This window comes from Rhinatrema bivittatum, chromosome 1, assembly GCF_901001135.1.
Source record: "Rhinatrema bivittatum chromosome 1, aRhiBiv1.1, whole genome shotgun sequence".
Lineage (NCBI taxonomy): Eukaryota > Metazoa > Chordata > Amphibia > Gymnophiona > Rhinatrematidae > Rhinatrema > Rhinatrema bivittatum.
Genome location: NC_042615.1, coordinates 332,056,963 through 332,083,855, shown reverse-complemented (window position 1 = coordinate 332,083,855; position 26,893 = coordinate 332,056,963). Strand labels below are relative to the sequence as shown.

General features: G+C 41.5%; 1 protein-coding gene across 3 annotated transcripts; it reads left to right on the top strand.

The window, feature by feature from the left end:
- IBSP (integrin binding sialoprotein) lies at positions 1-26,652 on the top strand. 3 transcript variants are annotated; one of them, XM_029598076.1, is made up of 8 exons: positions 1-84; positions 1,281-1,399; positions 10,072-10,139; positions 14,775-14,825; positions 14,947-15,030; positions 21,570-21,620; positions 24,948-25,094; positions 25,828-26,652. In XM_029598076.1, the coding sequence occupies exons 3-8, from the start codon at positions 10,086-10,088 to the stop codon at positions 26,425-26,427; spliced, it is 987 nt and encodes a 328-aa protein (XP_029453936.1). In that variant the 5' UTR covers positions 1-84; positions 1,281-1,399; positions 10,072-10,085; the 3' UTR covers positions 26,428-26,652. The 3 variants fall into 3 exon arrangements, with proteins under 3 accessions (XP_029453936.1, XP_029453930.1, XP_029453922.1); XM_029598070.1 differs by having other exon boundaries at positions 1,278-1,399; XM_029598062.1 differs by lacking the exon at positions 1,281-1,399.
- Positions 26,653-26,893: the final 241 nt, after the last annotated feature.

The following is a 26,893-nucleotide window of genomic DNA, read 5'->3' as shown; positions in this document are numbered from 1 at the left end:
TCAAAAAGTGGTGGACAGCAGAAATCTGTCTCTTTACTTCTTCTTTATCCCAGTCTGCATAAGCTAAAGCAGAACACAACACAGGTAATTGCTTTTATTTCTAAAGACATAGATATAGATAGATACATAGATAGATATAGATATAGATATGTATGTTTGATATATAGATATATATGTGTATCCAAACTCGGACAGTCTTAGCTGTGTTTGATTTTTATTCCAGCATGGGACAGATGTGTTTTGATTTATTTACTTGCTGCAGGAGTAGAAAATTAACCCACCAAATCTAAAACATGTTAAAAGAAACCCAAGTAAGTTCAGAAGATACCTTTATTGGGCTAATGAATATTAAAAAAAAAAAAAAAATCCAAGCCTTTGAGACTACTAAAGTCCATTTCTCAGGCAAAAATCAAATGTCAGGAAAGGTCATTAGCAACCCCAGTAGCTCCTATCTTTTTTTTAAAGTCATTAACTTGATCATCTCTACCCAACTATGCAATTTTCTGGTTTGCCTTTAACAAATTGTGTTTATTTACACTGCTAACTCTTTTCAGCCTCTACTTATTTAGCCTTCAGTGTACTACGTATCTGTTTCAAATTTGATTGTCTGTTAGGTATCATGGTGAAAAGCCAGCCAGAGTTATAGAGCTTTATGATGCTGTCAGCCTGGCTTGTTGAAACTGAAGAGCCCAGAAATGTGCAGTGACATAAGTGCTGTATTTATCTCACCAATCAGTAGAACAAACTTCATTTTCCTAGCTACGATTCTCGGCCTTTACCCAGAATTCCCATTGTTCCATCTTCATGACAACTTCAGAACATTTGTAATGTTTTACAAGCAATTCAAGGGCCTTATTTGAGAATGATTTTTTTTTTTTAATGAAATAGGACCCTAAATGTCTGTTTCAGTATTTAATTTCAGCAATCATCCTTCATCTTTCAGTATTTATAATATAGTGAAAGCAATACCACAATATCAAAAATAAGCAAAAAAAAAAAAAAATTCTTCCACAGCAATGAGATCACTGAAAAACAAAAGAGGAAGAAAGGATGTGATAAATAAATTGTATGGAAACAATTTCAAGATTCTGAATTTCAAAATAGTGGTATCAGAGTGTCAGATGTGCTCATAACAGAATCTCTTGTCTTGTGACATGCAATGGGGCTTTAGACTAATTATGTACCAGCACCAAGTTTTCAGTCATTTAGCACTTCATAATCAATTAGTCTAACAATCCAATACCTACAATCCAAAATAACTACTTACTTTTTCTTAGCAGTCTGAAAACCAATCCCATGATGTTTCAACTGCGAGCGTGGTGAAGCCAAAATTACGAAGTCGAAACACCAGTTTTGGACTATCTGGGCTTTAAAATAGTTTTCAAACTACTAAGAAAAAGTAAGTAGTTATTTTGGATTGTAGGTATTGGATTGTTAGACTAATTGATTATGAAGTGCTAAAAGACTGAAAACTTGGTGCAGGTATATGATTAGTCTAAAGCCCCATTGCATGACACAGGACAGTAGATTCTGTTATGAGCATATTATCTGACACTCTGATATCACTATTTTAAAATTCAAAATCTTGAAATTGTTTAAATACAATTTATTTTTCACTTTCTTTCTTTCTCTTTTGTTTTTGAGCATTTATAATATGGCAGACATAATATCAAATATACATCAGATATCTATCATAAATCTGTTTGGTGGGCAATCATCTAAGTTCACTGATTGAATAACCAATGGAAGGAAGAGAAAACCATCCTTTCACATAAGATTTTCTAGCTCATTTTGGCATTACTTTATTAAAAATTCAAATAATAATATTTGCTTTCTCAGATAATGGAAGGACCGGGGGCACTCCATGAAGTTAGCAAGTAGCTCATTTAAAACAAATCAAAGAAAATTCTTTTTCACTCAGCACATAGTTAAGCTCTGGAATTCATTGCCAGAGGATGTGGTTACAGCAGTTAGTGTAACTGGGTTTAAAAATGGTTTGGATACGTTCCTAGAGGAGAAGTCCATAAACTGTTATTAATCAATAAGGAATAATAGATTGGGATCTGTTTAATGTTTGGGTACTTACAGGTACTTGTGACTTGGATGGTCATTGTTGGAAACAGGATACTTGGCTTGATTGACCCTTGGTCTGACCAAGTATGGCATATCTTATGTTCTTATGTTATTTTTAATTGCATAACTTGTAGGCCCATGGTGAACTGTCCCCCTTCTTTCCCTTCCATCCCCCTTCCCCAAAGTTTCAAGCCAACTGGTATAGCTTAGCAAATATTATCTTGTCAATGGATGCTGAAAGGTATATAGAATGCTAAATCCCTTACTACTTCATGACATAAGTATTTTGACAAACTGTCCATATTGCTTTTGTGATCCAGAATAATTACACACTGCCCTTCTGAGCAGACAATTTATTCTGAACTGAAATCTTTAAGCCGTTTATGACCAACAACATTAATTCTAAAATGTTTGCAGGTTGGAAGAAATTCAGAAATAAAGAAAGGTCCTCACTGAGATCTTTAGCTTTGTGAGAAATAGTACTGTAAAAAGTTCTATTTTCTGAATTACTCTAGCACTAGAGTTGCTGTTTGTCTTTGAAAGGATGATTGCAGACCAGATGGTGTATGGAGACCATCAGGCAGTCATTCTCTCCTTGGTAATGCTACAAAGCAATTAGGAGGTAATTTTGGAGCACTGCACATATAAGTTAGCTGGCAAATACTAGAAGAAGTTGCACCAATTTTGGAAGCAGACTTTTCTTTTTTAATTCACATTTAAGTTTATATTCTGCCTTTCAATACACTAAAATCAACTTTGAAAATTATCCCACCCACATCCAGTCACACATCTTACACTGGCTCTAATGTCCACACACATTTACCAAGAACATGTATATACATACTTCTGAAAATCCAAAAAGATGCATGCAAGAGCAAAGCCCTCCCCAACTCCATCCTGGGAAATGCCTCCGCTCATTTTCTGGTAAATTTATACATAAAACAGCACATACACACCTAAGTTTACCTGCATATCGGGTGAGCAATTTTGTAAAAGGCCATTTCTGTGAGTAACATAACTGTTTTCAGGCCTGGATTTGCCAATAGGCATTCTAGACCTGTGCCTAAGGCAGCAGAAATCTAGGGGTAACAGGCTGGATAAAGATTTATTGCCTCCTAGCTGTCCTGAATGTCACTCAGCAGAGAAGAACCCTAGGCTTTCTGCTCCAGCTCTCTCCTTCCAAGACAGAATGCAAAGAACAGAAGGGGAAGAGGTGAGACTGGAGCAGACCTCAGGGCAAAGAAAAGCTGCCCTGCTCCCTAATCCAGTCCCTCCTCTCCTGTCATGTGCAGGGAGGTGAGTGGAGGGGGTGGGGGAGTGACAGCGCCAATAGTGCCTAGGGCTTCAAAAACCTAAATCCTTCACTGAATATTTTACCCGTGGGTAACACCTCTGAAAATTACTCTCCCTGAGGACTATTTTAAAAGCTATTTACCTGGTAAATTGGCCTGTCTGAAAATTACTTCTTCTGCCCATGTAAAAGAATGTGCAAGTTTCCTTAGGAGAACCATATTTATTTTAGCTTAGGTGCTTGTATCCCTTCCTTCTCACTTTCTTCTGCCATAGTGACATAGTAAATGATGGCAGATACAGATCAAAATGGCCCAACCCCGTCTGCCACGATTCAGCTTCATAGGATTCAACTTCCATGCCTAACAAGACCTACCTAGAAAAATAGTCTTAATCTAAAATATTGTGTACAAATGAAGGCTATCTTAATGCCCTGTAACAATAACTGGATTATTCAAAAGTCCAACAACATTTAGAACATTATCCTGGCTGTTTGAATGAATCCCTCAGTCAGCAGTCTTATCTACTCCTACTGCACATACCCTTTCATGCTACAGTGCAAGCTTGCAAACTCAAGGTCTGATAGATGTACCAAGCATTTTTCCTATAGGCACAAAATAATAATGCAAGAAATGAATAAATAAAATGAGAAGACCCCCTAACATCAGGACCCATGATCCTGTGTATGCTTTTACTATAAAGAAAAATATCAAATGAAATATCATGACAAATATTTTTTTTTTTTACGGTTTGGTTGAATGAAGATAGTTTTCTTCTCTCTAAAATTGTGATGCTTAATTTGTTAGGAAATGTTACAGTATAATGTGCATTTAGCTTTCTTATCTACAAAATACATTCAAACTAATTTTTAGAGGGAAAAAATGAACTGTCTTCGGTCATCATGAAAGGCCTTTAAAACTTCTCAGAAACTGGGATCCAGGGCATTGTGAGAAGAGGACTAAACTGTATCAATCATTAATAAATAATGCAAAGTATGTAGCATTCATGCTATATATTAATTACAAAGTATACTGGGTCATTTGGCTGGGGCCTCCTCCACTGCTGACTTATCCTGCTCTCTCTGTCTTGCCTTATTTTGCTTTCTACCATAAAATAAAATCTCCCCTCACTACCTATCAAGTCCCAACATGCATCAATGCTACTGACGGCTGCTGCTAAGTATTCACATATGATGGATGGAAATGTGCCCACTCTTCTTCACAATTTAAACAGCATACTCTCACCTTTCAAGTGCTTGAGCTCATGAGTTCAAATCTTGCTCTGTCCTTGGACCTTAAAACAATTCACTTTATCTCCCTAAGTCTGAGGTTTGCTGGAGGTGGGTGGCTGTTGCAACCCGCTGGAATCAATTGACTTCAGTGGCAGGTTGTCCTTCCAAGTCAAGGAAAAACCAGGGCACTGCAGCTTGCCAGCAGTTCATAACTGCCAGCACTGTGTTCTTCTGTGTGCTGAACGTGGCTAAATATTGAAGATTCGTCTTTTTTTCATACTGCAGAAAACATGTCATATTTCGGCTGACTTGGAGTATAGCTGGCTCCATCAAGGGGAGATTTACTCCTTGTAAACATTTTTGCGCACCTCCGAATTTTGCAGAATATAGGCCTAAGCATGTTTTTAAAAAAATATAAATTCAAACAGATTATATCTAAAGTTAGACTGGCAATCTCACATGCAAGAGGAAATTAGTTGTTTAAGTATGTTTCTACACCAGCCAGGTCAGACTTCTGCCTTTCTCAGCCAAAGTCATAGCTTTGAAATCTTTCTGAAAGGTTAGAAAAAGTGAAACACAGATGAAAAAAGGAAGAGATTAAAAAAAAAAAAGAAAATGAATAACATTTTAAAATAACCTTCCAACATTAACAATTACAAAAACTGGGAGATAAAACTTTCATATATATAATAAGTTCATGTACATAAGTGCTAACAAATTTTTGAAATATTATGCATTGCATTGAGAGCAGAGACCCTGAGGCTGATTTTTCATGATTCTGTGGCAAGAGTTAGCAAATTCAAACTTCTGCAACAATTATGGGCAAATTTGCATAAAGATTCACCCCTTTCACTATGCAAAAAAAAGTTCATGTTTTATTGAAAACCATTCACATTGTTTGTTTTTAAATAATATTTAAACTATATCCAAATAAAAAAATGTTCCAAGTACAAACATCAGTAGTTTATCAAGACATAGGTAACTTTTCACTGTGAAATGTCACATTTGTTTTGAATTGAATTAGTGCAACAACTTTTTAAATATTTTCTTGAGAAAATCCTTGTCATTTTTTTGAGTATATGAGCTTCGGTATGCTAAAAACGCCCTCAGCATCAGTAGTTAGTTGATAATTAAACAGAAAAATATGTATTGCGTATATTGGGCATATGGTAACAGGCACAAAAAAGGGATTGCATTTATTCACATTTGAAACTTGTCAGCAGTAGTGTCAGTCATCAGGGCTTCTATGGATTAAAATCAATGCCCTTTCTGCCAGCTGTGGGACACCAGAAACACATCCAGGCCTTTCTAGCTGATGCATGGTTGGCCACATATGCAAGTAGAAGAACCTTTGTAAAAAGATGATAAAGGGATATCACTCCATCTAGGAATTACATCAAAATCATCTTTGGTTTGATTTATGATATCTATGAAGGACTAAACATTCTGACAGCTTTCTTTGTCCACTCCAACTTCACCCCTTCAGTTTCTATCAGGACAGGAGAAGAACAACAGAAGGACAGGGTCTGGATAGGGATCACAATGCCTCTTTCATCTTCTCCAACTTCAGCCTCATACACTACATCTCCCCCACCATCACCATCCTATTCCCTGCAGACTGTTTGTAAGAGGAGGGGCTGAAGTAGGAGCAGAGTGAGAGCTGAGACTGTAGGCAGGCACCCTCTACGTTCTTCAAATGAAATGAATTAAGTAATGTTGATTGTGTGACATATTGTCAATTGTGTAGAAATAAGGTAATTAGACAGATTTCTCCCTCAGCCCCACAATTGCATATTACGCTTGGGCAGTGATCCGGTGTAGTGAACAACACCTTCAAGAGTGACTCCAGGTGGAGAGAGACAGGGATAACTGGAAGGTCTCTGATGATGGCCGGGAGACAAGTGTTGCGGCAGGGGTGTATGGAGCTGGGTGATGGCTGGTAAATGGAGCAGAGTACTAGCTGGGACAAAGTCCAAGTCCGGGCTGGGTCTAGGCAGGCGGCAGGCAAACAGCATCAGGGTCCAGGCTGGGTCGGGGCTGGCAGCAGGAAAACAGTGTCAAAGTCCAGGCTGGGTCAGGGCAGGCGGTAGGCAAGCAGAGTCAGAGTCCAGGCAGGGTCAAGGCACCTAGTAGCAAGGTAGAGAGCCCAAAGGCCACACACACACACACACACACACACACGGCAGGGCAGAGGGCCCGAAGGCCACACACACACGGCAGGACAGAGGGCCCGAAGGCCACACACACACACGGCAGGGCAGAGGGCCCGAAGGCCACACACACACACGGCAGGGCAGAGGGCCCGAAGACCACACACACACGGCAGGGCAGAGGGCCCGAAGGCCACACACACTCACGGCAGGGCAGAGGGCCCGAAGGCCACACACACTCAAGGCAGGGCAGAGGGCCCGAAGGCCACACACACACGGCAGGACAGAGGGCCCGAAGACCACACACACTCACGGCAGGGCAGAGAGCCCGAAGACCACACACACACGGCAGGACAGAGGGCCCGAAGGCCACACACACACACGGCAGGGCAGAGGGCCTGAAGACCACACACACACGGCAGGACAGAGGGCCCGAAGACCACACACACTCACGGCAGGGCAGAGGGCCCGAAGACCACACACACACGGCAGGACAGAGGGCCCGAAGGCCACACACACACGGCAGGGCAGAGGGCCCGAAGACCACACACACACATGGCAGGGCAGAGGGCCCGAAGACCACACCCACACACGGCAGGACAGAGGGCCCGAAGACCACACACACACACGGCAGGACAGAGGGCCCGAAGACCACACACACTCACGGCAGGGCAGAGGGCCCGAAGACCACACACACACATGGCAGGGCAGAGGGCCCGAAGACCACACACACACACGGCAGGGCAGAGAGCCCGAAGACCACACACACTCACGGCAGGGCAGAGGGCCCGAAGACCACACACACACACGGCAGGGCAGAGGGCCCGAAGACCACACACACACACGGCAGGGCAGAGGGCCCGAAGGCCACACACACACGGCAGGGCAGAGGGCCCGAAGGCCACACACACACACGGCAGGACAGAGGGCCCGAAGACCACACACACACACGGCAGGACAGAGGGCCGAAAGGCCACACACACACACGGCAGGACAGAGGGCCCGAAGACCACACACACACACGGCAGGGCAGAGGGCCCGAAGGCCACACACATACGGCAGGGCAGAAGGCTCGAAGGCCACACACACACGGCAGGACAGAGGGCCCAAAGGCCACACACACACACGGCAGGACAGAGGGCCCGAAGGCCACACACTCACGGCAAGGCAGAGACAAGGCCGAAAGACCCGAAGGCCACATGCACAGCAAGGCAAGGCAGGGCAGAAAACCCGAAGGCCACATACACAGCAAGGCAAGGCAAGGCAGGGCAGAAAGCCTGAAGGCCACACGCACAGCAAGGCAAGACAGAAGGCCTGAAGGCCACACGCACAGCAAGGCAAGACAGAAGGCCTGAAGGCCACACGCACAGCACGGCAAGGCAAGACAGAAGGCCCGAAGGCCACATACAGCAAGGCTAGGGCAGGAAGCCCAAGAGAGCTCGATGCCGAAGCACTCGAGTTTAGGGTAGGCAGGGCTATAAGGGAACCTCCAGGACATAGAGCAGGTGGATTGGGCCAGCCAGGAGAGCCTGCTCTAGAAGAACCCCTGGTGGTGAGGCGGATGCATAGCAGCCATAGCCGTAACATTGCAGGAGCCTAGGGCTGACTATAACCATAACCATATAGAAGGTAATTTACAAGTAGCCTGCATACTGGTAAAGCCTGCATGCACATTGTATACCCAGACTTTACTAAGGATTTTCAAAGCAAAAACTTATGGGGTAGATTTTATAAAAGTATGCCGGATTTTAATAGATACGCACGTAGCCACGCGTATCCTTTAAAATCTGGGGTTGGCACGCACAAGGCTGCCCAAAATTGGCAGCCTGCATGCGCCGAGCTGCGCAGCCTGCCTCCGTTCCCTCCGAGGCCGCTCCGAAATCGGAGCGGCCTCGGAGGGAACTTTCCTTCCACCCCCCCACACCTTCCCCTCCCTTCCCCTACTTAACTCACCCCCCAGCCTTATCTAAAACCCCCCCTACCTTTGTTGCACAAGTTACGCCTGCCCGAGGCAGGCGTAACTTGCGCACACCGGGCTGGCCGCCGGTGCACCATGGACCGGTCCGGGGGCTGGTCCAGAGGCCGCAGCCACACCCCCGGAACGCCCTCGATGACGCACTGGCCGTGATATGCCCCCCCCCCGACATGCCCACCGGAATGCCCCCAATGACGCACCAACCGCGAAACGCCCACCGACACACACCCCCAGGAAAGCCCCGGGACTAACGCGCGTCCCGGGGCTTTGTGTGCGCCGGCAGGCTATGCAACATAGGCTCAGCATGTGCAGGGGGAGCTTGGGCCAGGTTTTTGGGGGGTACACGCGTAATCTGGCCCACTGTGTATAAGTTACATGCATAAAGTATGCATGTATAAGATCACTTTGAAAATTCTTAGGTTATGGGCTAATTTCACACACATATGGCCTTGCATAAAGGGCCACCTGCTCTTCGGAGGGCAAACATTATGTGGGTTAACTTACATACTTTTAAAAAGAAAAATGTAAGCACGTAAGTTCCAACTTTGCCACAACTTCACCCCTCCCCTTCCCCACCACCTAGAATGCATCTCTGCAGTTTGTAAAAAAGTGTACTCAAAACGGGGTTCCATGCAGACTTTCACATGCATCATGCAAAAGTCTGCATGGAACCCTGTTGTGCTCCAGCTAGTTTAGTGCAGCCGTTTGCACACATAAAATCTGGTTTTATGCTTTGAAAATGACCTTCATAATAGCAAACTAATCATTTCTGAATCACTGATAAAATAAAATACCAATGTCAGTCTACCACCTTTCTTCACATAATCTACCCAATAGGCACATAGGTATAAGCCATAAGCACCGTTAAATGATGCAGATTAGCATTTGGGATTCCTGTATTTTAAGATAGCAAGGGAAAAGAAGATTGAAACAACGAGTAGAAGCAAAGTAAAATTAATCAGAAAGACAACAGAGGGAAGAAAAGAAGAAAGAGGATGGGGTGACTGGCATTTAGAGAAAGAGAAGGTCGGGAACTCAAATTTATTTCAGCATCCTTAGGGAAAAATGATTAAGTTGAAAAGATTTTATTTATTTTTGCCTGTCAAAATGTCTTACAAATTCATCCAAAGGATGTGCAAATTGTGATCCAAAATCACAGGATGTGATTGCAAAAAAAAACACAGAATGAATGGCAAATCAGTGGATATTTATCCATGGAACACATATTTTGGATTAGTTCATTCCTAATTTGCCATTTCTTAGTTTTGATGTATGCTCTTGATTCTTAGAATAGTGTAAATGTTTCATAAATGGGAATGACATGTATTCATATCAGATTCCTTGTTTTTCAGGAACCCTTTAAAGAATGAAGATTGTATTTGTTCTGGTCATTCTTGTGAGCATAGCCAGTGCTTTCCCAGTAAGTAATTTGGATGAATCTTCAGTTTTTTTGTAGAATCAATTAAAAAAAAAACATTGCTAGTTGATATTTTATATATGTGATCATGTACAATGGTGTCAGATTGGGCCCTTCTCTCTTTTTAGTCAGCATCCTAGCCAATAATGAGTTCTCCTATGCAAGCAGCCATAGGGATTAGAAACATCTCAAAGTCAACCATATACAGCAGTAACCCAAAAAAAAGTGCCGCTGCCTACGATTGTGATATTGTCTTAGCTTTAGCTGTGAAAGTCATGATAATTGAGGTTGTTGAACTTGCATAACATTAGTAACATCCTTAACATAGTAGGCCAACTTTAATTTGGCCATAGCCTACTGCTGGCCTGTGTGCATGCATGTCTAGCATGGCTGGGATGTGCACTTGTGTAGCTAAGGCAACCAAATAAACAGGAACAGGACACAAGGCCGTTATGTGCAGTGCAGTCTGCAGGGTCTGTGAACCGCAGAAGAGGTTGCAGAAGCAACAATCAGGGATGTGGCAGGCAGGGAACACGTTATACATTTGCTACAGTGGCAGCAACAAAGCAGACCATCTACCGCAAAGGACATGCTATTGGTGCTGAGCAAGTATCCTAGCAGCTAAAGTGACAGAAGTAAAGCATGTGTGTGCAGAGCAGCTTCCAGAAAGGACTTGCCCTATGATCAAACATCAGGTGCTAGAAGAGATAGTGAGCAGGGTGCCCCCTGACCTGAATAACAGGCCATGGAAGAGATATTAAGCAGCATGGCCACCTAAACGTCTGCACCCCACCACTGTTTCAGAGGTCCAGCTACTCCTGGATGAGGTAGTGATTAGGATAGGAAAGGAGAAAGGAAAGAAGGAATACAAAGGACAAGTGTGGGAAAATGTTGGAGAAGGAAGCATAGAAATGATGGAGGAAATAGTGGGTCAGGAGAAACTGTGGAGGGAGCCAGATGCCATAGGAACATCAGTCTGTCATCTACTCAGTCACATCTCAGCAACTCAATCACTTAAATACCACTTGCTCACTCACTCATATATACACAAAGCATTCAAACCGTTCACACTGACAAACACAGTCAGTCGCAACTCCTCCCACTCATACAGACATACTCTCACACAAAGAGAGCTCACACCATACATACATACATACACTCAGATCCACTCACTCACAAACACACACTCACTCCACTCACTCGCTTCCATGCACACACAAATACAGCCTATGCACCATCTGACCTAGATGCACAAATTCCTCACTCTACACTCACACATACTCATACCATCCAATCACTGCCATACACACATAGAACCAATGCACCATGTCACAGAGATGCACATTCTGCAGTCATACACACACACACAAGCAGACACAGAACACACCCAATTTGACACACACATACATACAACCCAACTTCACATCTACCCACAATACGTACACACTGAGAGAAAGGGCACAATGTGGCAATGAGAGCAGCCAAGCGGGAAAGGCACTTACAGGGTCATTTATCAAATAGCGTTATGGCGTTTTCGCATGCGTTAAGCACCTTTAACGCATGCAAAAAACCCTTAACGCATGCGATAGCACCAAAATGTATGGTGTGATGCAAATCAGAAAAAGAGGAGGAATTAGACTTACTGTTTTGTGAAGTCCTATTGCATGGTTTTAATGCTGATTTTAGCTACACCTTTTTCAGTAGTGTTAAGCAGAGTGATAGGTTGTGTTAATGCTTCATTGCATTTTGTGATGTATTCTCAAATGCCTGTTTTAGTAGTTTTGAAGCTGAGAGAGAGAGAGAGAGAGAGAGAGAGAGAGAACCTAGCCATAATACCCTCACACTAGATAGGTATTTAAATTTCTATGGGAGACCCACCTAGTAAATTGAGGAGAGGTATAGGTACTAGTGTAGGGGTTAGGAGCCACTTTGACATTCAAAGTGAGACGTACGAACAAAACAGTGCTCTCTTGTGAAGATTTGATGACCTTCGGAGTGAGGAAACTCACTCAAAGATGAGATTTGTGCATTGTTCTCTCAACCTAGCTTAATCAAGCTAGGTTGAGAGAACATTGCACAAGCTTGATTAAGCTAGGTTGAGAGAACATTGCACAAATCTCATCTTTGAGTGAGTTTCCTTTCTCCGAAGGTCATCAATTCTTCACAAGAGAGCATTGTTTTGTTCGTACGTCTCATTTTGAATGTCAAAGTGGCCCCTAATCCCTACACTAATACCTAAACCTCACCTCGAGTTACTAGGTGGGCCTCCCATAGTGATATAAATACCTATCTAGTGTGAGGGTATTATATTTAGGTTCTTTCTCTCTCTCTCTCTTTCTTTCTTTCTGACTGTCTCTCTCCCCATGGTCCGTCCGTGTCCCCCCCCCCAGTGGTTGTTTGTAGGAAATACCGTAATTCTGGTACTTATCTCAAAGTGAAAAAAGTTATCACAATTTGCACTAACTTAGTGCTTTGCATAGGTATTAAAAACACACCCCTTTTTCTATCACATGCAATATTTAGTGCATTTTGATAAATCCAGGCCTTTATTTGCTAGCTACTGGCCAGAGTTACCCAATTGCCAATTTGAACCACGTGAGCACCGATGAGAGTTGGGTTACACTGCAATTCAATTCAGATACTCTAGCCTCATATCATAACTTACCTTACAACATAAACAGCCTTTCACACTCAAGTAACACCTCCAACACACATTAACTACAAACATCACACCCAGTAAAATGTCATAACATTGAAAAGAAGTACACCATTCACACTCATCATCAACCTTATACAGTACATGTAAACATATACCTACACAAATGTTTCATTTTGCCACTATACACTTCACTATGCCTTTTCAACCTGTCATTTTTGACAGGTTATTCCACTAGTAGTAGAATAGTAGAAGATAGCAGTAAAAGAACAACCACTTCATCTAGTCTGCCCAGTTAATCTTGACCATATTGCAAGGATATATCCTAGCTGGCAGTCATAGAGCACAACCACTTATACATAACGCCTTATTGAGTAAAAGTTTTGTTATCTTCTTCATTGTGCTCTACCATCTTGGGCAGCTGACCATACAAATTCCCTATTTATTTCACACTCAGTTCCCTCTCCCCATGTCTAAACACAAATCTTTGAATGATCTAAATAGCTAGCTCCGTGTATGCAGAGAAAATTACCTCTTATTTTTGTCATATGTAAGAAAATTAAAATAGGAAGGCAAAAATGAGCAAACTAGATAGGTCTTGCTTTCTTTATCTGCTATCATACGTGTAAACTATGACTACGGCATGAAGAGCTGAAGAGCAGATGAGGGAAAGAGATTTAACAAAAAAATTGTATATGCCTTTCTGTTAAAAATATATTTTTTAAATGTAAAAAATAAAATAGTTCTAAAACAAATGAGACCTATGAGGACATAATAAGAAACAGGTTAACTGAGAATTCTCATTTGTTTTAATGCCTGTCTGTTAAATATTTTAACAGTGCATGTTGCTTGTACTCTGTGTCGATTATTTGTATGGAGGTAGTGGAATATAAGTGTCATAAATAAATAAATACATATTTTGAGCTGGTTGTACTGTTTTAAAATATACCTGCATGATTGAATTCTTTGGAAATTCATTTTTGCAATTTAATATCATTTTTTTATTATTTGCTGATTTAAGAAATGCTTGTAAAAACAGATACAGTAGATGTATCTGGTAGTCTTCATCTCAAATGTTAAAAACATATGTCAACTGAAAATTCCCTTGTTGTATTTATCTAAATTTTAAAAAAAATGTTTAAAGTTTTACAAAAGAGTAATATCAAGGTTACGTATCATTATAATATTTTCATTAGCAAAAGAAACATTTGTGTTTAAAAATAATTATACAACATTTAAAATAGATCCTTATTTAAATTTATATATACTAGAAAATTTAGCAAAAATGTTCACAAATCAAGTTGCTTGTGAAATTCCAAGGCTTCCATTTCCTGCCAAGAAATAAAATTCCACAAAATAATTGAGCACATATAGGGGTAGATTTTCAAAGTGTTGAGTGTGTAAGATACGCGCGCAACCCCTGAAAACCTACCCCTGCCTCCCCCTGCGTGCGCCGAGCCTATCTTGCATAGGCTCGGCAGCGCGCACAAGCACCGGGACGCGCGTATGTCCCGGGGCTTGCATAAAGGGGCAGGGCGTGGGCGGTCCGGGGCAGTCCGGGGGCAGGGCGTGGCCTGAGCCTCCAGGCAACAAAGGTAAGGGGGGTTCTAGGAAAGGCTGGGGGGCGGGTTAGGTAGGGGAAGGGAGGGGAAGGTGCGGGGGGGCAGAAGGAATGTTCCCTACGAGGCCGCTCAGATTTCGGAGTGGCCTCGGAGGGAACGGGGGCAGGCTGTGTGGCTCAGTGCGTGCAAGTTGCGCAATTGTGCACCCCCTTGCGCCCGCCGACCCTGGATTTTATAACATGCGCGCGGCTGCACGCGCATGTTATAAAATCGGGCGTAGATTTGTTCGCGCCAGGTTGTGCGAACAAATCTCTGCCCTCACGCAGGTTTTAAAATCTGCCCCATAATGTTCTTTGGAAAAAGCACACTGCAGGATATTTGTCCAAGGTTTAAATCTGGCCCATAATCTTCCTCCAACAGGTGAGTCGTTACCACCGACGAGGAAAAGCAGATAGCTCTGAGGAAAAAAGGGTAAGCTATAATGAGTCAAATTACTTTTCGCTTTGTTGCATGTTTACTTGATAAGTATTTGTATTATTCAAGAATGAATATCGAAAACCAAAGTAGAACACATATCCTTGTATTTTTGCAGGTCTTCAGGCCAAGATATCCATACTACTTTTACAAGTATGCCTTTCTGCATCCACCTCAAAAGCAAATGCTAACACTAACCCAGGTAACTATAATTTTCAGCTGAATGTATCAATATCCTAGTTCTAGTCAAGTATATATAAATTACTATGGCTTCCATGGGGAAAAATAATTTTCACTTATAAAGCTATGCAGAAGGAAAGAATTGTGACCAGAAAGCAATAGCCAATCTCTAGTTCCAGAGGCATGAAAATGCAACAAAATTCTCAGATGTTCATGAGGCATGGAAAAATCAAAACCTATTTTGATTTTAGACTCCAAATTTCATTTGTTTTTCATATGGTTACACAGTTACATTGTTAGTACCAAGTGCCCCTACCTTTACTGTCTTGTGTTGATGGGTGGAAGGTGGTTTTCAGGCCATGACAGCAAAAGAGTGAATTAGGATTGCATGATATGCACAAGTGACAGTGGGCTAGGCCAGGGTCCTATGAATAGGCTCTCTCTTCATGGACAGGACAGCTATCAGTGAAAGATGGAGAATAAAGAATGTGTAGATGATACTTTTGTTGACTTTTCTCCTTCATGTGGTTCCTCTTCCTCTTGCACTGCATCTTGCTTAACCATTTACTTTTTTTCCTCTGACTGTAACAAGTAGTTTTGTATATAAGTGCTGGAGTTGTCCCCATTTAATCTTATAGAACTAGAGTAAGTGTTGCAAAGAGTATGCAAATATAACAGACCTGTGATTGAATAAAGGACAGCTATTCTTGGCTTCTTGCCCTTAGTTCTTAATGAAGTGCATCCCATGCACATTTTCTACAGAGAAGATAATTCACAGGAATGACTTTTCTTGTATAGAAAGGCATAGTGAAACTGATGCATATACAGTAGTACCTCACAACTAGCCCTGTCCCAAATGTCTCATTGTATTCTGTTTTGTAACCTAATCACTAGAGATGTGAATCGGAACCGGAATCTGATCGGTTCCGGTTCCGATTCAAATCTTAAAATTTTTATCGTCCGGCTCGATTGGGTTTTTGTTTATCGGCTGCGCTCAATCCGATAAACAAAAAACCCACCCCGACCCTTAAAATCCGACCCCTTAGCTTCCCCCACCCTCCCGACACCCCAAAAACCATCTTTAAAAATGGCACGGGCCATGGCCGGCCATCCAGTGCTCCTACCATGTGACAGGGGCTGGCCAATGGCACGGATACCCTGTCACATGGTAAGGGCAAAGGGCCATCGGCGCCATTTTTATTAGTGGCAGTCGATGGCCTGAGAGCGGGAGATCGCTCCCCATGCCCCCACTGGACCACCAGGTAATTTTAAAATGTTTTTGGGGGGTTGGGAGGGTAGGGGAAGCTAAGGGGTCAATTTTTAAAGGGTCGGTGGGTTGTTTTTTTTATCGGGCCATTGGCGCCATTTTTATTAGTGGCATCAAAATGGCGCCGATGGCCCGAGAGCGGGAGATCGGTCCCGGGGCTTCCACTGGACCACCAGGTACTCGTAAAAGGTTTTGGGGGGGGTTCGGGAGGGTGGGGGAAGGTAAGGGTTTAGTTTTAAAGGGTTGGGGTGGGTTTAGGGGTTGTTTTGGTGTGCCGGTTTTCCCGCCCTCCCCTCAAATCCCCGATTTACGATTTTTCACGATAAATCGGGGGAATTTCTATTGTATCGCGCACTCTAACGATTTTTGACGATTTAAAAAATATCGGACGATTTTTTAAATCATCAAAAAATGATTCACATCCCTACTAATCACTATTATCTAGTCTCCCACACACCCTCTCCTCAATCAGATAATCCCATTATTTTAAATTGTCCTAGTCTTCCTGAATAGCTAATCACCACAGCGTCTTCTTCAGACTCAAACGGGGCAAATATATTCCAAAGTTTTGATTTTGATCAGTAATCATATTATTTACTAAATGTCTCAATTAAAAAATTCTTAGTGAATTACATTGAACTAGGAATTTCACCTTGACCTCTATGTATAGTGAAACATCACTAATAGTTATTTTACATTCCTTGTAATAATGGCATCCATTCTTTAAACAGAGGCTTTTCTTCAACAACGTGCTACGTGTTATTTCTGTTACTGATTAATCTAGGATACTTTAAGGAATTGAGAATGGGCTGCCCCGGTGACTTAGTGGCAGGGAGGGTCTTGCTTTTGATTCTTGGATCAGGTCTTTCATTCCTCAGATTGTTCAAGGCTAGGGATGAAGTAAAGGCAGTGCTCACAGCCTCTGGGGTGGGGAGAGAGCTGAGTCAGTCATCCTGTAATAGTGACACCTAGTAATAAGATTTGAGGCCCAGGATTACAGGGTTCTGAAAGAAGCCCTAGTGCATGACCTCCAACTGAGGACTGACATTGCAATGTCTGGGCTAAAACAAGTCAACATTTTTCTGGATAAGTGTCTCACATCTGCTATGTAACTCATGTATCTTCCTTAGCACTCTCAGCTTTTACGCATGCAAATCATCCAGTTTTATAATATACACACGTGAAGGAAATTTTCAGTTTTACCAATTAGTCCACTAGTTTGCCCAGTTTATCTCTAGGTCATCAAGATCCCCCTAGTTCTTCAGCCTGTACTCTGCCCAGTTTAATCAGATCCCTCACCCAGTCATTATTTGGCTATAAAGTGTTTTATTCTGACATACACCAAATAATTAGCAGGTGTAAATATGCTCAGGTAAGAGCCCTACATGTGTCACTTTTGCAGATTATAAAATAGCACTTATACACATAAATACATACCCCAGAACACCCCTGGCCTGCCCCTACCCCACCCCTTTTTAATACGAGAAAATGTATTCACGCACCATTTCTTGCACGGGTATGTTTTAGATTTATAAAATAGCACTCACTCAAATATGCGCATGCACGTGCTCATTTTAAAAATTAAGCTTTAAGGCACTATGGGACGACATTGGTAATTCTGTTACTGGAATTATCAATGTATCATTGTCCAAAGTATGTTTACAATGCCAGTTAAAGCACGCATCTGTACAACTAATCCTGAAAAATATCAGTTTGGACCCAGTGGATCCTGTAAATTATTGTAACATTTGATCCTTGCCATTCCTTGCAAATATTATTGAGGGGGCTGTTCTGAAACAATTGAATGAATTCTTAGATGAATACTCCATTCTGGATCAGTACTAATTTGGATTCTGTAAGGCATACACACACAACAGAAACTCTGTTACTGCCAACTTTGGATGCATTTAGGCAAAGTTTTCATAGTGGCACAACATATACTAGTGTTCCTTTCCATATATCATTTACATTTATTAAAATGTATTTATCGCTTAACACATATAGCTTAAAGCGATGCACAAAATAAAAACACTCAAATTATCAAAATGTTATACAAAAACAAATACACAGAAATTACTGTAAAATACAGCACCAAAAATATAACAGACATGACAACAAACTCATGAAACTCATTAGTATACTGCATCTAAAACAGGAAACTCACATGTATTGCATCTAAAGAGGAGAAACTCAATAGCATACAATACCTATTAAACTCGGGCAACAGAACCTCCTAAGCCTAGCAATATGCCTGCCTAAGGAAAGTTTTCAAAAATGATCTGAACATCTTGATGCAATCACTTAATCTTAATTTCACTGGAAGAGAGTTACAAGAAACAGGAGCTGCTATAGAGAAGGCAGATTCTGTGAGACGAGTAGCTCTGACAGAAGGAACATCAAGCATACCATGATGCGATGACCTTAGTAAGTGGGAGGGTTGATATAATTTGAGAAGGGCATTAGCCCATGGTCAGAAACTTGAATATCAGCAGCATTCAAATGCTAAACCATCAAATTTTGAGTGATATTGGGATATCCGACATGGTACTGAAGTTGTTTGTGTCCTATCTTGTAAGCAGAAATCAGCAGGTGAAAATTAGTCCGACAGCATTCTCTTGGCATCCTATTGCTACAGGTGACCCCAGGGACTCTGCCCTGTCAACAACTTTGTTTAACATCTCTCTGTCTGCAAACTGTAGTCTACTCATGGGTTTGCAGAAGACATTCAATTTTTTATCCCTGTTACTTCAACTTGGATGGATGCCCTGGTTTCAGTATCTAATTGCTTGACTGCAGTAAGACACTGGTTGTTTGAGAACAGACAGACCCTCAATATAGGCAAAATGAAGGTGATTGCTCTCAGTAGCTTACCTTCAAACAAGATTCCTTTGTGCTTTCAAATCAATGAGTGAATACAGTTCTTTTATCAAATGAAGTAAGGAACTTGGAAGTCATGTTGGAACCCAATTTACCCCTCCATGTGCAAGTCAATCCATGGTAAGGGCAGCATTATCTACGCTGCAGCTCCTGCAGAAGCTTAAGCCCTGTTTGAACTTCCCTGATTTCCACATAGTACTGCCGGCCCTGATGCTAACTGGTTTGCACGATTATAACTCAATTTACATTGGGTTATTGGCCAAAACTGTTAGGGCCATACACGTTTGTTAGAATGCAGCCATGCGAGTGTTGACAAGAACTAGAATTAGGGACCACATCACTCCAGTCCCGTAGTTCTTCCACTGGTTACCTATCAGTGAAGAATAAAATTCAAGATTGCTATGATCATTCACAAATCCTTAATGGTATTCGCCCTTACATTTGTGCAGTTTTGAGTATTTATCAACCGCCCCGGGCATTGTAGTCCATGTCATAGCTCACTGGCTGCTTCCTCACCATAATTAGTTCACCTGGCTGAGACCATGGCTAGAATGCTCAGCAGCTGAGCCTTTATTCAGGAATTCATTAACAAGAACTCATGGGACTTTCAGGCCGATGCAATATGCAGGTGCGGCCAGCACATGGCTTAACACGTGATTGGACGCATGTTTTGGATGCGGATCCATAACCCCCGATGCAATATGGGGATTAGCATGTCCGGGGCTGGCTTAAAGGGTATGCTGCTCTCACGGGCTCATTGGAAAAATAAAAATTCCTGGTTTCTGTGATTCTTTCACTTACCATCATCGAGATACTAAGTAGGAGGATCCACAGAAAGCATACTGAAGTGCAAAAAATAAAGTCTTGAAAAAAAAAATCTTGGCACCCAAGATAGACAGCCCAGGCCGTGTATCTTGTACTGGTTTCTTGTGCTACTGGCGGGGGAAAATGGACACTCGTATTGAGCGTCTGTTTTCCAGCCCACACTGACAGCTACCTCCCAATTTTTCCTAGCGACTCCTTTTTAGCGCAACTCCTCATTTAAATAATGCATAGCACACCCAGGAGAGGTAGCGGGGTGGGTATTAGGAGAGTGGCACTCAGTCACGAGCACCCGTTTTACGTGAGCCATGCCTGATTGTGTGCCCATGGGCTTTTAAGAAACAACTAAAATAGTTATTTTAAAGCATGCGATGGTTTGAGTGAATAGGTATATGATTTCTCAGGCTGCTGGTCTTGGCAATGAACTATCTTTTTTCAGCAGATTTCAATGTAAGTGGTAGTCTATTTTTGTGGTTATTCGGAACCTCTTGCTATTCGTCTTCTGTATAAACGACTGCATTGAATTTTTATTTTATTTCTTTATCGAGTTTTCACGTAGGTAAATGCACTTAAAAATGCAGTTGAATTATTGCTCCCCCCCCCCCCCCCCACTGCAGTGTTAGGAAGGGAGAGGTGAATTTTCCAGGGCGCTTACATTTTCAGATCATTGTATGGACTTTCCGGCGTGTGCTTTGCATCTGCTTTCTGTGGAGAATCAGAGTGCAAGCGTGCGTTGTAGCCACGTTGAGCAGGCCTGCCCTTGTCTCGACAGGGAAATTTGACAGGGTGTTTCTCATTGCCCTCTAAAGGGGGTAGTTTTCAAACAACCCACCTAAATTAAGCCTCAAAAACATACATAAGTTACACCAATTTTCAAACCGGAGGGGGCTGGCCGGGACAGTTGTATTTTGCGCTGTCCCGGTGAAGAACATGCTGGCAGCCGGCCGGCGCACACAACTTACTTCTGCTCAGAGGAGCAGAAGTAAGTTGTGCAACAAAAACAAAAAGGTTACTTAGGGTGGGTTTAGGGGTCAGGGTGGAGAGGGGGAAAGGGGGAAAGGGGGAAAGGGAGGAAGGAAGGAAGGGAGGAAGGTTAGGTAAGGAGATAGGGAAGTCCCCTCCCAGTCCACTCCTTTATTAGAGAGGACTGGAAGGGAACTGGGCAAAGGCCGATCACTTCGCCGCGCGTGTTTAAAAAATCCCCCCCCCCCCCCCCATGCATGCGTGAGTGGGCACCCACGCGTACATGCGTGCACTGATACAAAATCGTGGCGTCTGTTTAAAAATGTACCCCATACTTTTGAGAATGCAAAAGTATGTTCAGTCTAAATCCCTCCCCAGCTCTGCCCCCAGAAATACCTCCACTCAGCCTGGGTAAATTTATGCCATACATGACGTACCTGCGTAAGTTTACTGTCATATCGGGCAGGCAAAAACTGTTTTATCCATAGAAATCACATGCAAATTTACCTTGCCTGGGACTATAAACATTTGCAAAGGAAATTTGAAAAAGCCTTAAATGCTTTGGTATTTAAAATGCAGCAGATACTGGAAGGATATGTAGTTAAGACATTTGGTTTGGTTTTTCATTTTAGGGTGACAGCGACTCCTCAGAAGAAAATGAAAATGGGAATAGCTCAGAGGAAGTAAGTAGTTTGTCAGAAAGTGAGAACTTGCAAAAACAAGTCTGCATTTTTATTTTTTTTTTGGTCTTTGAAAGGCGAGGATTGCTTAACTGGCCACAGTTTTCCACTCTGTGCCACAAAAGGTACTATTTAAGCCCTGAATCCTCTAAAAAATATATATATATATTGGTCACGAGGACAAATAGAGCGGGACCAGGACTACAGGGACAACATGTTTCAAAACCGAAGGGGCTGTTATTAGATGTTAAAATTAGTTAAACCACCAAAGCAGCTGAGTAGAAATGATACCTTTATAAACCACTGAAAGCTATGGGATGAAGAAGTTCCTCCTCTCTGGGCATTGACCTGAGCAAGGAATTATCTCTCTCCCAAATACTCTGCTGGTTTGGTTGTAACTAATTTTGTTGTTGGCGGGCTGGCACAGTGCTCCCGGTTAATTTGCGAAATGTACAACTCCATAGCTTGCTGGTGAAGTTAGTAGCAAAGTTGCTATTAATATACCAGGCAGCGTGAACGTTCCAGTTCCTAAGCGCCAGTGTTCTATGGCCTGTTCCACTGGGTAAATGTGTTATTTATGTTACAAAAGTGTAACATGCAATCTTCTGCGCTGTTTTTAAATCATGTGGTTGTATGAGTCATCATCAACATTTATGCCTTCCACAGAAGTGGCCCCTCTCATTTAGACACCATTCTGGGGTTATAACCTCAAAGCAGGATGGATGCAGCCAAAAATAAGGTTGGCCTGTTTTTATTTTCCTTGAAAAAAAAAAAGAAAAAGAAAAAGCATTCCTTTAAAATAAACACTGAACTTTCTATGCACAGTTTATTCACACTACACATCTAATTTTCTCTTTTGTACATAAACAGTTCCAAACTCATACAGTTTTTTTTTAGACAGAGATAGATTTTGCTGGATACTGTTACCATACTTACCTAAACCTTCTCCTCCACAATTTAGGCCAATTATAGTCTAACACCATTATGATTATATAATAATACAGATGACACGTCCCATTCCATTCATTTAACTTGCCTTCCCTTGGCCCTATATACACAGAAAAAAATGCATCTTTCACATGTGATGCTTAAATGGAGCAGCAGAATTAACTTACAGTAGTGGTGACATAACTTACGCAAGAACATTCAGAACTTGTACTTTGTGACACAGTATCACTTATTGTATAACATCATTTATTGCAGTGATTTATCAAACCAATACAGTATGCCTTGTCAATAATGTAACAAAGACAATGGCATTCACTAAAGATAATGACAATTGAATGTCCTATCTGAATTAGTAATGTTAGCAATCAAACCAGTACAGTTGCATTATGGGACAGTTGGGGCGAGTGGGGTAGGCTAGGATGGGGTCTGGATTGTGATTAGATTGGTTTTAATGCTGTTTGGCAGGATGATTTCACTGGTTTTTCTATTTCAGTTTAGTTAGATTTTGTATATGACTGTGGTTTTATCCATATAGTGCTTTTTTATTTTATAGCCATGTTTATCCATATTGTAGGCATTATTGTGTTTTTGTGATCCGTGTTGATCAGGTTATCGGCATAAAAAAAGTGGAATGCACACTTTAAATTACATGAAAACTTAATTTAATTTGAGCACCTTTCTGAGCAACTGAAAAGATTCAAAGGTTTGCCATGGGTTTTTAGAAATAAATGTATATTTCTATGTGGGCATCTGCAACCACTTTTAAAGTTCTGGGAGGAGGATTTACAAAAAAGAGGATTAAGGGGTTGTGTGACAAAAGTGCCAAAAATGATCTTCAAGAAAGCTCAAGATCTGATAGAACCCAGCCTTCTCCATTCTAACATAGGACTTATTATTACATCCAGATATAAAGTTGGAATTATCATGAATCTGGCCAATAATAGCAACAGCTGGCATGAAGAGAAAAACATTTGAGCACTGATTCCAGTTCTTAGAACATCAGAGATTAATTCTATTGGGGTGGGCAAACTTTTGAGCCTGAGAGCTACATTGGGGGGGGGGGGGGGGCTGATGTGTATGTGAAATTTATATTGTTAAGAGTTTCTCTGGAAACCTTACTTTTTATTATGTATATTATTTGTGTAAACCACTGTCATTTTCCTTGAGCAGGCGGTTAGAGAAATATTTTAAAATAAGTAAATAGCCCCAGTGTGAGAAGTGAACAGTATGGAGGATGTCCCCACTGAGTTAACTTCCAGTCGGAGGAGAGTCAATGGGAGAGCCCAGAGTTATAATCCCCCAAGATAATGCAGTGGTCTCAGAGATGTGGTGGCAATATCATTCCAGTCTGCAGATGTCATTTACATGCAGAAATGGCATGCTGTCACCACCGCAGGCCAGGAACTAACTTCCCTCCAGGAGCCAGCTCAAAGCCTTGCAGATGTGGCTCATGGGCCATAGTTTGCCCGCGACTTTCTTTTGGAATGCACCTAACCTATGGCATGGCGGATTAATGATCCAACTGATAAATTAGCAGACCCACATAATTCCCTCTCAGTTCCTGTCCAGATTTCCTATTATTTATCCTAGGAGCCACTTTTCAATAGTCATCAATTGGGCTGCCCAAAAATATTTACAATTGGACATATTTATATTCCACATCAGAAAAATAAGGAGCAAAATCACTGTGCATCAGTTAAAGTAAATGTAATATTTTTCACCCTAACCTATTTTCAAAGTATTTCTGTTACTGAGCAAAAAGGCAAATACAGGAAAACAGTTTGTATCTAAGAGAACAATCATTCCGGAAAGAATATTGCAGTTTTTCTAAAGTGAAATACAAAAGAGAATATTTAAGTAGAAAGAAAAATATGCAAATTGTAAACCCTATATGGTTCCACTGAGTATATATTAGGGTACTATAATGTGCTTATAGTTTTACAGGTCATGGTCTGTGATTCCAGACATAATGAATCCTGCCACATCACTTATGACAGACTTTACTGAGCCTTATCAAAGGTCTCAGGACCCAGTTTCAAAACCATTATTCTTGCTTTTCCATCAGCTGAATTCTTTTCTCACCTGGTCATGCATCCAATTAGTAAACAAACAATACAAAACTCCCTACAGGTCAAATCACAGTGAGTTTGGAAGAAGGCGTTCCCATACAACTGCAGAGGCTCTGCCCCTTTCAGAATATTGATGTTGGACTTAACATTTGTTTCTATAGCTGCTAAAATAAAACATACTTAGTACAGAAAAAAAAAGTGCATTTTGAAGTCTCAGGTCCCTCTTGCTCAGTAGAAAATGTCTCTTCTGATATATTTTGATAGTTTTGATATATATATCAGGCTAAAAAAAAATGATGTGACATATTTCTAGAGTTATTCCAAACAAAAGGATGGCAAGATTGGAAACAACCAAGAATCTGCGGAAGCTGGGGGAGAAGGCTCCAAGGGAAATGATGGCAAAGACTCTCTGAATCCGGATGGAGCTAAAAATTCTACTGGCAAGGGGGATTTACAGAAGGTAGGCAAAACTCTGAAAAAGATAATCTTATTAGACCTGTATTCCATTAATGCTACCTCTGAGGGCCTTTACAAGCAAAGTCTTAACTTCAGTCCTCGGGGTTCATAAACATCCGATTTTCACTTTTCTGCATAACCAAGAATGCAAACTAACCTGTTCAAAGGCAAATGTATCCAAATATAGCGCATACGTATTTCTTGTGGATAGTATGAAAAACAGACTTACGAGTGAAACTGAAAACCATTGTTCTTGTGCATTCACAAAAGGCAAAAGTACACAATAAGCAACCAGATGTCCGATCTTATAAAAATATATTATGTTTAATTTATTTTATTTATTTTAACTGAATAAATGCAAATGAGCCCGACTCCAGCCGAGTTTCGCCCTCATTCGGGCTCATTTGCATTTATTCGTTTCAACATAATATATTTTTATAAGATCGGACATCTGGTTGCTTATTGTGTACTTTTGCTCTCACGGCTTTATTAAGCAACCTTCCTTGCTGCTTTTTCAGTCCTTCACAAAAGGCAAGACTTGAAATTGTAAAAATCAATATTAACATAGCAGCCCTCAACTATTCTTAGTCAAAAGGAGTATTTGTCTCTTACTATATGGGTTAGCTGACAGCCTTAAACAAAGAACTGTGAAAGGATTTTGTGGGAGAGGGGAAGGAAGAGCTTGCTGCTACCTTTACAGGGTCATAAATACAGCCGTTTTTTGATTCACAACACAGGGGAAAGAAAAGGAAGGTCCAGGTGCCGGTAAGAATGAAGAGAGTGATGAAAATACTGAGAATCAGAATGGAGCCGAAAGCGATGAGGCCCAAGAGAGTGAGGATGGGGAGAAAGTAGATGATGCTGGCCGTGGTGTCAATAGCACTGATTCCAGTGTTATAGAGGAAGACAATGGAAACGTCAACAAAAGCAACAGCATCCAAGGAGAAAGTGGAGAGGAAGAGTCTACTACTACTACTACTACTATTATTGCTTCTAGTGCTGGTTTTACAACTGATGCTGCTTACCATTTCTATAGCTCTCCCACATATGTGCCACAAGGAGAAGCTGAAAGCAACAGCAATGGCAATCATGGGAATGAAAACGGAGGCAATGAAGACCATATCAATAGCGGCCAGAGTGAATCTGAAACCGGCAATGCACACAATGGAGATCAGGGTGGAGCTGAAAATGGCAACGAGATTCATGAAAGTGATGGAAATGAGAAGGGGCGCGTGATCACCAGAGGAGACAACTTTGTAGGATACGATGATGAATACAATTATTATGGCAACAATAGATATGATGCATATGTCCATGAATACTACAGTGAACAGTGAGCAACTAGACCATGTCTCCTGGGATTAATGTCAATATTACAAGTACAGATGATGTCTTTCAAAGTGTTTGTGTCTATTTTATGAATTTCTGTATTTTTTTTTTTTGGAAGCCACCGAGATCTTTATATGGGTGGTATATTAAATCAGAATAAATATAAATATATAACACTGAACTAAGAGTGTGCAATAAAAACAGGATATCCAGGTCTGCATTGACCTTTTCAATCATTGTTAATAGAAATGTTTTACAACTTACATTTGCTTTAGCTAAAATCTAGAATTCACAAAATTCACAAAACTTTCTAGAAATACTGTAGTGCACAGTTCTATTAGTTGAATTGGTTCTGAAGATGAACTGTAATGATCCTTGCAGACTCTTAATTAGGGTCAGAGGAAGTTTCTGCATGAAAAACAGGATGCTATTTAGGAAAGTGTATTTGTACAGTTTAGCAGTGGCCTTGCATTA

What these genes read in the sequence shown, in the direction of transcription:
- IBSP (XM_029598062.1), top strand. Translation starts at nt 10,086, where the DNA reads ATGAAGATTGTATTTGTTCTGGTCATTCTTGTGAGCATAGCCAGTGCT. An exon ending in AAATGCTAACACTAACCCAG is followed by an intron (nt 15,031 to 21,569) that starts GTAACTATAATT and finishes TTTTCATTTTAG; the next exon opens with GGTGACAGCGACTCCTCAGA. An exon ending in GCAAGGGGGATTTACAGAAG is followed by an intron (nt 25,095 to 25,827) that starts GTAGGCAAAACT and finishes TTCACAACACAG; the next exon opens with GGGAAAGAAAAGGAAGGTCC.